The sequence below is a fragment of the Panthera leo genome, chromosome D1 (assembly GCF_018350215.1).
Source record: "Panthera leo isolate Ple1 chromosome D1, P.leo_Ple1_pat1.1, whole genome shotgun sequence".
NCBI classification, from domain to species: domain Eukaryota; kingdom Metazoa; phylum Chordata; class Mammalia; order Carnivora; family Felidae; genus Panthera; species Panthera leo.
The window spans coordinates 106,738,440-106,749,265 of NC_056688.1; the positions used below are offsets into that span (position 1 = coordinate 106,738,440).

Consider the following 10,826-nt stretch of genomic DNA (forward strand, 5'->3'; position numbering starts at 1 on the left):
GCCTCAGCAACTGAAGTCCAGGGACAGAGGTGGCTCCAGCTGGGTCAGCAATGACCAGAGTCACCATCCCTCCAGAGGCTCCAGATCTGCAGACTCACAGCCTCTAGCCTGACCAAGACGAAGCCCTCCGTCTTAAAGAGGAGGTAACTGAGACCGGGAGAGAGAGGCGATTGCCCAAAGTGACACCGCTTGAAAGAGACAAGACCTTGCTTGCGACTTACTTTGGTTTTTGTGGGGGTTTTTTTCCTTCTTCTTTTTTCAATTTGAACGTGACCTCAGTGCAGGGACGTGAACGGTCATGACTTATCAGGGAGGAAGGCTTTCCCCTGCCCTTTCAAGATCCTTTGAGCTGGACTGGAAATTAAACGGAGATGAGACAGATTAACAAGAGAAAATCAACGTTAGCTTCGTACCTACAGGGAATCCACAACTATTTGGTCAGCAAATAATTGCCAGGCCACCCAGAGACGGTGAGACACAGAGGACTTTAATCAAACAGCCCTTGCTGGTTCCTCCCTGTGTATTATACCCGGTTCATGGCATAATGTAGTTATCTGTGGTGACAGCTCTCTTCCCAGAGCAAGCCTCCCGTCTAAATTCCTTTCGGCATTTGTGCGAGAGGACAAATGCTTCTCCTGAATCTGTTGCCAAATCTGATTGCCTTTAACTGAAAAATAACCTTCAAGCCAAGGTGGCCCGTCGTGGGGCAGCCTGCCCTTGGCCCCTCCAGTCTCTTCGGCTCCTTTTACAAATGAAGTTCACTTGGAAGCAGAATGGGTGGTGCCGTTCTGGGGCCAAGGCCAAAGGAGCCAATAGACCTTGGACCGTCGTCAGAAGGTCTAGTCATGAGAACCAGGGGGCAGGGGGTCATGTTGGCAGAGGCAGTGCCCTCCCTGAGCCCCTGAGGCATAAGCTCCTTCCGATGGGGGCTCTGTCCGCATCACGTCGGCAAGTCTGTTACATTCTCTGCCGGTCACTGAGTCAACTGCCCCCACTTTTCCTGCCAGATCCTATAGGGAACCAGCCTGGTTGTTTGCAAACGGTCTCCAGCCTCTGTGTAGCCTTATAACAAAGCTGTTGTGACAGCGGATGGGAAGGAGGTGAGTGAGGGCTTCTTCTGTAGAGGTGGCCTCGCCAGTGGCCATCTCCCCACCCCCCACCCCCTCCCCACACACACACACACTGCCCCTGGCCTTCCCCCAGGCTCACAGGGCCCTGCGGTTCACTGGGCAGCAAGAGCCCTGCCTCGGATCCAAGGAAGCCCACAACTGGTTTAGGACCCAGTGCTGGGGAGTGAAGGCGTGGGAGCGAGACAGGCAGGGGATCGTGGGAAAGCTTTGACTCCCAGGAGAAAAAAGAGACCAGTGATGAGAACCACCTTCCTTTGCCACTTTTGGGCATTGCCGGGTGAAAATGCGCCCCTCGGGGCTGCTGGCAGCTGACCGACCGCCTCCAGGGGGCTTTGAAGCTACAGCAAGACTAACTCCATCTTGAATTCATTTTGCCTTGGACCCTTCTCCCTCCCTTGTTATGCCGCGTTACACCTGCTTGCACACTGTACTGTAAGCCTGAAGGGAAACTAGCTGACCTTTGAATTTTTGTTTTATTTAACAAAAAAAAATTTTCTAATGTTTATTTTTGAGAGAGAGAGAGACACAGAGTGTGAGTGGGGGAGGGGCAGAGAGAGAGGGAGACACAGACTCCAAGACAGGACCCAGGCTCTGAGCTGTCGGCACAGGGCCCGACGCGGGCCTCGAACTCACCCACGGGGAGATCGTGACCTGAGTGGAAGTCAGAAGTTTAACCGACTTGAGCCACCCAGGCGCCCCTGACCATCAGATTTTACTGGGATGACTGCATTAAGACAAAACACGTTGCGCAAAATAATCAGCACATTCTGGCCTGTGACTCCCGAAACCCATGAGAAGCTTTTAGTAATCAATTCTGTTTGAAGTTTCTTAGGGAACCTGAGCCTGGCCCCCATTAATTGAAGACATCTGACTGCTCAAGCGCTTGTATGAGCTGGTTTCTCTCTTCACGTCTCTCCTGTAAAACCCCTGCCTGCACCGACACAGGAGGGTGGTTTATTGGGACGTCAGAAGGCCGTGTTCTGGGTTAGCTGACTCTCTCGAATAAAATCACTTTCCTTGTCCCAACACTCTTGTCTCTCTCGTGCAGCGAGCAGATCAGACCTGGGTTCAATAACGAGCCACAGTGATTCCATGATTTTGGGGTAAGTGATTCCCGGCTTTCCCTTTAGAGGAAATGTTTAGTCTCTCTTAAAAAAAAAAAAAAAAAAAAAAAAGTTTAGCATTGAGCAGTTTCTAAATGATGTCAAAAGGAAAGCGAAAGCAAAACTCAACTTTGGTGCAACAGCCGGCTCACCAGTGGCAAACACCACCAGCCATGAGCTGTGGCCATGGCTCAGGTAAGCTCCCTGGAACTTTCTGTTGGTGGCTCTACATTAGGAGGGGGCCTCCTCCGATAAAGGCCTCAGTCTGGCCTTGGGCACAGTTAACCCCAGACCTCAGAAAGGCTTTAAAAGGCGTTTATGGAAAACTCTTTGTTGTTGAAAAGTCCCTTGCCCTGCAGGACGGTGAGGGCTTGGGGCTGAGGCTCCCGTCTGGCACAGGGTGGGGCCCAGGGGCCTCCCGTGGAAGAGCCGTGGGTGGGTGGCTGGGGGCTTTGCCGCCGGGTGGGGTGCATAGGCAGAGGACTTGGGAAGTGAGTGGATCCCCACCCCGCCAGCCTCCGAGCTCGCTCGGTACCTGCTCAGCTCTGTCCTTCCCTCTCTCCCGGGCATGTGTCCTGAATGTCAGCTTTCCTGGCTCTGGATCTCCCGTCCTGTCAACCCTGCCAACACAAAATCCTGGCCCTATTGCCTGGGCAACTGTCTCCTTATTCGGGCAGGGCCCCAGGTCACATTTGATCTGCCACCAGCTACCATGGACAGTTTCTGGGCCCTACCTTATTTAGATATTTAATCTCGGAGTGAAAAATCCCCTTTTGATTCCAACATGGTGACCATCCCTGGCCCTGCCCCGCCCTGGCTGAGAGAGGGGAGTAGGCCCCGCTGATCCTCCAGCCCCTCTCCCATGGAGATTTCCTTTGCCCCCATGGCATGCCAGGCCCTTCACCGGATCCTGGAGGTGAAGGGGGGAGGGGCAGCATACAGGATCCCGCCCCGGGGGGAGGTGCAGACAGGCACAGAGGATGCCAGCGAGACGTGATCCATGCAGAGGGAGGGGGACGTCCTAGGGGCCTGGGGACCCCAGGAGTGGCAGCCGAGCCAGGCTGGGGCCCTGGGGGGCAGCTTCTCGGAGAGGGGTGTCTGGTGTGTGGGGCGAAGGGGAGGAGGGGGGGAGGGGAGGTGATGGGAGACAGACACAGCCATTCAGTCATCCTGGAGGGGGGGCAGAGGGCAAGGAAGGGCTGCTCAGGAGGGCCTGGGAGCCGCTGTCCAAAGGGCATGCCCTTTGCCCTGAGGCCACATGTGCCCTTTGGGAAGGCCACAGTGGGCCTTGGGGAGACTGGATGTGGGGTAGCAGGGACGGGGACAGTCAAGAGGCTGCGAGGTTCGGGGGGAGCCTGGCTGGTTCCTTCAGAGGAGCACGTGACTCTTGATCTCGGGGTCGTGAGTTTGAGCCCCATGTTGTGTGTAGAGATTACTTAAAATAGGGGCGCCTGAGTGACTCAGTCGGTTGAGCGTCCAACTTCGGCTCAGGTCATGATCTCACGGTGCGTGAGTTCGAGCCCCGCGTCGGGCTCTGTCTGATGGCTCGGAGCCCGGAGCCTGCTTCGGGTTCTGTGTCTCCCTCCCCCCTGCCCCTCTCCTGCTCGCACTGTCTCTCTCTCAAAAATAAGTAAACATTTAAAAAAAAAAAAGAGATTACTTAAAATAAATAAAATTTAAAAAGACAAAGGAAAAAAGGAGGCTATGAGGATCTCAGAGGCAGGGACAGCGGCTGCCCTGAACCAAATCGGAGGGTAGGAGATGGACGAGGAAGCGAAGTCGGGAGAGACTTCCAAGGTCAGCGTTGGTTGTTGGATATTGGCAAGAAAAAGATGGTGAAGGTAAACTGACCCCGGGGCTCCGATCGGATGACCTGGAATGAGAGATAGGGGGCTGTCGTTTGCTAAGATCAAGGCCCAGAAAGGGAGACCAACTGAAAAATTCTCAACTCAGAAGCTGTGGCACCCGGGGGGGCGGGACGCTGAGGGGCAGGAAAGAGGCGAGGAGGGGGAGGAAGGCAGATGCCTGGTGTGGCCATGGACTATCAGAGCCAAGAGGTGTGATAAGGACTTGAGGGCCAGTCTGAGAAGCCGGTGACTCACCTGCCCGACTTGGCTGGGGAGGGTGTGGGGCTCTCAGCCTCAGTGAAGGGGTTTTGTTTGGTTTTTTGTTTGTTTTAACGATTTCTTAATGTTTCTTCTCTTTTGTTTCTTTTGAGAGAGAGAGAGGGAGAGAGAGAGCTCAGACAGGAGCAGGGGAGAAAGAGAGAGAAAGGGAGAGAATCCCAAGCAGGCTCTGTGCTCAGCATGGAACCTGACATGGGGCTCGATCCCACGACCCTGGGATCATGACCTGAGCCGAAATCAAGAGTCGACACTCCACCCACTTAGCCACCCGGGCGTGGGGGGGTTTTACACCCCAGTGAAGGGGTTTTACACGCAGCTTGTGACGTCCACACTCTCAGGAGCGCGCGCACAATTCCCCTGCACGTGGGCGTTCACGCCCTCGGTGTTTTTACACGAGCATACCCAACACGAATCTACAAACCCAACACATACAACACACCCAGAGATGTGCATATACACAGAGCACGCAACACACGTGCATATGACATGTGCACACACACACGTGTGCCCATGCACCCCCGTGCAATGCGGGCACACACGTACATAAGAAATAATACACACGCGCTGAATAAATCTCCACTCTCCCATTCCACGGGGTCCTTTTTTCCAAGCTTCCAGCCCCCAGTCGTGGAGAAACCTCTAAAAGAGACAGAAGGCTGAGGCCCCCACGGGGGCTAGGACTTCCTTCCCATTCCAGGCTCTGACCCGGTGATGAGTATCGGCAAGGGAGTGGGGGGATCCTCAGGCCAAGCTACGGGTCTCTGGAAATATAATTTCCAAAATATTTGTTAACATAATGAGAGCAACCAGGGGCAGCCGGGTGGCTCAGTCGGTTGAGCGTCCGACTTCGGCTCAGGTCACGGTCTCGCGGTTCATGGGTTCGAGCCCCGCGTCGGGCTCTATGCTGACCACTCAGAGCCTGGAGCCTGCTTCGGATTCTGTGTCTCCTTCTCTCTCTCTCTCTCTCTCTCTGCCCCTCCCCCCACCTCACAAAAATAAACAAAGATTTTTTAAAATTCCAAAAAAAAAAAAAAAAACCCAAAAAAACATAACGAGAGGAACTGAGAAAAGAGCTTAACCGGGGAAACCTGAGTTGGTTTCTTCCTGAGGAGCGCTTGAACATGCCCGTCCTGTTTGAGTAATCGAGCGGGGTCCCATGGGTCCGGGAGCAGGGAAGGCAAGCAGAATGCACGTTCCAAGGACAGGGAGGGAGTGGGGAGCCTCTGACCGCTGCCGTCCAGGTCACGGGTCAGCGGTGGTCATATCCTCTGGATGACCTGGCCCGACACCAATATTGGTTGTCAAATGGAGATCATCACCTTAAAAGTTAAAAAGGGGAGTAGTAAGTAATATCTGAAAAGTCGCACAGTGTGTGCCTCGCAGTGGGTGCTAAGATAAACTTGATCTCTTTCAGAAATGCACAAGGGCGCAAAGATGAATTATAAACGTTTGACTATCATTGTCTATAATGGCGAGATTTTTGAACAACCTCAATGCTCAGCAACCAGGGCTTGGTCAGATAGCCGATATATATCCGTGTAATGGGATACGATGACACTGGCACAAGCAGCCGTGACATTCGGTGTCTTGAAAAAAATACCCACAGCTTGTGAAGTAAAAAGAACCAAATCTGGGGCCCCTCCGGTCCCATCTGTGAAAAGACAAACACCAACACCTCGATGGGGTGCTCCCCTCGGCCTTCTTCCTCGCCCCGCCCCTTCTCTGCCTCCGTCTTGGCTTCCCCAGTGGCTCCCCGTGACGTGTCTCCGACTCCAGGTGACCTCCTGGGGGCCAGCTTCTCCATCATCTGCTCCGTTCTGAGCAGCAAGGCGGTGGTGAGACTAGAGCTCCTGCGGGACGTGGTGGGGCACTGCCGCTATAGGGTCAACAACCGCTTGGACCCCAAGTACAAACCACGGCCTGTGAACGTGATCATCTATTCTGCGAAGAAGAAGATTGGTGAGGAGATGGAGTACAGGCTTCTGGGCAAGAACTGTGAGCATTTTGTCACCGATCTGAGATACGGTGTGCCCCACAGCAGGCAGGTAAGACCCTCTTTGGGGCCAGCCCTCTCCCCCTGGAGGTCTGCTGCGGGGCTGGGGGTGACCAGGCTGTGTGGCCAGAGGGGAGCCTCACCACGACCCACCGGCTGGGAGTCGGGCCGTCCGAGCTCAAATCTCGGATCCGCTTCTGATCTGCTGAGGGTCTTTGGACACGTCGCTGTCTCTCTGGTCCTCAGTTTCCCCATGTGTAGGAGGAGTTGGATGGAGGACCTCTGGAGGCCTGCCAGTCTGACCTTCTAGGATCCTCTGCCTCTAAAGGTAGATCGTGATGCCCCCACCGGTCGTCAGGAAGAGTCTGGGCCAACCCAGCACCGTGACTCGTCTCCGAAAAAGAGCACACAGGCAGGGGGTGTGCTCAAGGTCCACGGGCCTATGTAATGGCTCAAGCACTTGTCTATGTAAGACCCGGGGCACAGGGTCTACCCCCACCCCTTCAGTCTTCCGCGTTTGTTGTCTCAAAACACACAGCTGATAAGTGGCAGAGGTGGGATTCGAACCCCAGCAGTCCTTCTCTGGAGTCTCTGCTCCCTTCCTTCGTACAGCGGCACCTCCGGGGCTCCAGGCCCAGTTGACTGGGTGGACGGGGGCCCCTGGATGAGACGAGGATAAGGACGGGAGGAGCAGGTTTGAGAAGGGAAATCCAGAATTTGGATGTGGTGGTGGGTGGCCAGTTAGACCTCCAGGTGGAGATGTTGAGTCACAGGTGGACCTAGGAGCCTGGCGTTCAGGGCCGAGGTGGGGCTGGGCATAGAAGTTTCCAGGCTGCACTTGGCAACCATGCACAGTGAACCCGAAGTACGCTGCCCGTGGCCCTAGTCTCCTGAAGTCTCTCCTCAGCTTTTGGCACAGCCCTCCCTCCGCAGGGGTGTAGCCCCGACTGCAGAGCCGTTCCCAGGCTCAGCCCCAGAGCCCGGGCTCTGGGAAACCAGGCACAAAGCCTCCTCCCTCCCCACTCAGAGTCAGGAACAAATGTCCTCACCCAGCACGCTCACACGAAAGGATCCCATCCGCCCATCCTGCCAGGTGTCAGGACAAACCCTGACAAGCTCACCAGTAAGAAGTGTTCACAACCCCATCTCCCGGGGCCCCTCTGACTCATCCAGCATCTTCCTGGGCTGGCCAGCTCAGAGGGCAGGAGGATGAGGAGACTCCAGGCCCTTGGAAGGGAGGGAGAACTGGCCTGCCTTTGCGATGGATGTTGAACATGGGCTATTCACTTTCAGGTGGAACATACCCTGATTGGAGGAGGGGTGTCCCTGGGACTCGGCATTCTGGGCATGGTTGGCTACTCGCTTGTGAAGACATGATCCCAAAAGCAATGACAGCCCGAAGGAGCCCCAAATCCTTCAGCTGCAGAGACCAGTGGAGACACCCCATGGCTCCTCTGTCTACCGGACCCTCAACCTCCGGCAACCTGTCGTTCTGTCTCTCCCTCTCCCTCTCTCACTGGCTGAAGGATGGGCTAATTGTGCCAAGACCAACGAATCAAGTAAATGTATCTTCAAGAAGGACTTCCACTATATTTTTGCAGACTTCTGAACCAGAAAGGAGGGAAGGAACATTACTTCGACACCTGTTGGGTTCTCCCCGCAATTTCTAGCTGAGTGACCTTGAGAAAATCTCTGGACTCCCAGAGCTTCAGTCCCCCTTCTCTGGGACGGGGATAAGGATTACATAAGGCAAGGTGATGTGGAGAAGACTCCTGATGTCTGGTAACCAGCAGATATTCAACGGGGGTCTACATCGCTCCATGGAGACTCAACATTGTTGTCACGAGACATCGTTCATTTTACTGTCGGGGTGCAAAAGTGCCCCAACAACTCAGTTATGTCCTGGCACAGCCACACCTCCTGGTGCGTAAATATTTCCCAACACCTTTCCGAGTACCTTCTTCATCCAGCCTTCCTTTCAGTTTTCCTTTTCAACCCCAGGGCCTAGTCTTCACCCACCTGGGACTGCCAGACGGAAGTATGTTAACTTTCCATGCCGACGTTGCCATGGCTCAAGCTGCCCGTGGGTTGAATGGTGAAAACTCGCCACCTCAATCTTTAGGGCAGTGAAACTCTGAATGAGACCATAGCGACGGGTACATATCATTACACGTTCGTCCAAACCCATAGAATGCACAACACCAAGGGTGAACCCAAAGGTAAAGTGTGGATTTGGAGGGATTGCCGTGTGTCAATGCCGTTCGTCCGTTGTAACCCACATGGGTCCTCTGGGGAGGGATGTTGATGGTGGGAGAGGCTGTGCCTGGGGGAGAACAAGGGGTGTATGGGAAATCTTTACCTTCTTCTCAATCTTGCCGTGAATCTAAAAAGTCTCTAAAAAATAAACTCTCTAAAAAAAAAAAAAATTAATCTCCTCTGAGTATCCCTCCGTTACTTCCCAGCAAGCCCTCGGTGCGGTCTCAGAAGCTCCATGGTCTCTTGCTTCCTCAGCCAGCCTCTGCCGCCGGTGACCCTGATGAATGGCCACTCCATGGTGGTCACCGCAGCCACTCCCCCTCTGGCTTGAGCACTAAGGATGTCACCCTCCCCTGGGCTGTACCCTTCAAGGATGTGAAAGCTGGTGGGTTCCTTAATCCCCCCGTGCTGCAGAGACCAGGCTGGTGCTAATCACAAGACCCCCCCGCCCCCTATAAAACGCAGGGCTCTCAGAAGGTTGAAGGTTCAAGAACAGAGAGTAACACGCAGTTGCTACTATCAAAGGGGGCCCCGCTCACACTGCCAGGCTGGACTATCCGCCCCCATCCGAGGGTTCCAGAAGGGTCCATGCCTGCCGCACTCTGGTCAGAGGGCCCCACTGCCCTGTACAGAGTCTGGGCCCAAATGGGAGGCCCAGAGAGAGGGGCAGAGGCTTCCTTACTCCTTGTTGTCTAAGACTCGCCTCCCTGGACCTCGTTTCCTGTCAGGATCAATTGTTGCACCAAAATGGACAGTGGAAGTTTCCAGGCCCTTCCAGGGTGGGCTTGGCCTACGTGACCAAGTCATATCCCCGTTAGTGGTCTTGGGTGTCCACGTATCTGCCCTTTACGGCAATTGTCACCGTGGGGACTGAACACTGATCCACGTGGTTCCTTTACTAATATCCCTCCGTCTATCAGAACTGCAAGGACCCCCAAGAGGTAGGACTGTGTGAGCTCGTTACAGTGGGACCCCAGCATTCATCACAATGCCTGGTGTACTGCCGGGGCTCAATAAAAAGTTGTTTACTTCATAAGTTCACTACTACATGGGAGAATACAATTATTATTCTCTGCAGTCGAGAGAAAAACTGATATGACAAAAAGCTGCAACCCAAACCAAAAAAAGCGTGTTGCCATCAAGTTTTAAAATGTAACGGACCATTGGGGCACCTGGGTGGCTCAGTCAGTTAAGCATTCAACTTTGGCATCCAACTTCCGCTCCTCCAGCTCTGATCTCACGGTTCGTGGGTTCGAGCCCCGCGTCGGGCTCTGTGCGGACAGCTCAGAGCCTGGAGCCTGCTTCGGATTCTGTGTCTCCTTCTCTCTCTGCCCCTCTCCCACTTGTGCTCTGTCGCTCAAAAATAAATAAACATTGAAAAAAAAATTTTAAATATAATGGACCAGGGGCTCCCAGGTGGCTCAGTCGGTTGAGGGTCCGACTCTTGATTTTGGCTCAGGTCATGATCCTGGGGCCATGGGATAGAGCCCTGTGTCCATGCTAAGAGTGGAGCCTGCTTGGGATTCTCTCTCTCTCTCTCTTTCTCTCTGTCTCCCCTTCCCTCTCCATCTGCCCCTTTCCCCTGCTGGTACACGCTCTGTCTCAAAAAATTAAAAAAATAAAAATTAAAATAAAATAAAATATACTGGACCAGGCTCCTACCCTCTAGACTGACTTCCATAAACCGGATTCCAATAAAATGTAAAATATATATATAATTAACAAAAGCATACTTTATTTTCATATGATAAGCTGACAAAATGGTTGCACTCGCTCTGGACAGTCCTTGTTCTCAGCAGAACTGTTGTTAAGGACTATAACTCGCTTTAGAGACTATGCATATATTCACCGACTGTGTGTCAGCCCAAGAAAAGTTTAACAAAACTGAGGAATGGGTGCTGAAGAAACAAGGATTCTGGAGCCTGCAGGGCATGACTCGGATTCTCCTTTAATGTCATTCTGTCACTTTGGCAAGCCAGCGTCTCCGTCGTCACCCCCCACCGCTGGGGAAAGGCTGGCAGGACAGATGAAAGTCCCCACTGCTTCCCCTCTGGCCTCGTGGATGTCTGGGTGTTTTCCTCTGTGTGCCTCCACCAGAATCACCAGAATTTTCTAAAGGCGGTTGGGATCCGGGATGACGGAGACATAGGAGGACAAGGGAACTCTCAGGACCGCCAGCCGGCTGGATGTACCACAGAGCCATCCTCCAGGGGAATGA

General features: G+C 53.8%; 1 protein-coding gene across 2 annotated transcripts; it reads left to right on the forward strand.

Moving 5' to 3' along the window:
- Positions 1–2,376: 2,376 nt before the first annotated feature.
- Positions 2,377–9,041, forward strand: LOC122200999 (phospholipase A and acyltransferase 4-like). Of its 2 annotated transcripts, XM_042906830.1 has the most exons (3): positions 2,377–2,428; positions 5,774–6,404; positions 7,646–9,041. In XM_042906830.1, the coding sequence occupies exons 2-3, from the start codon at positions 6,039–6,041 to the stop codon at positions 7,727–7,729; spliced, it is 450 nt and encodes a 149-aa protein (XP_042762764.1). In that variant the 5' UTR covers positions 2,377–2,428; positions 5,774–6,038; the 3' UTR covers positions 7,730–9,041. The 2 variants fall into 2 exon arrangements, with proteins under 2 accessions (XP_042762764.1, XP_042762763.1); XM_042906829.1 differs by lacking the exon at positions 7,646–9,041 and having other exon boundaries at positions 6,136–7,497.
- Positions 9,042–10,826: the final 1,785 nt, after the last annotated feature.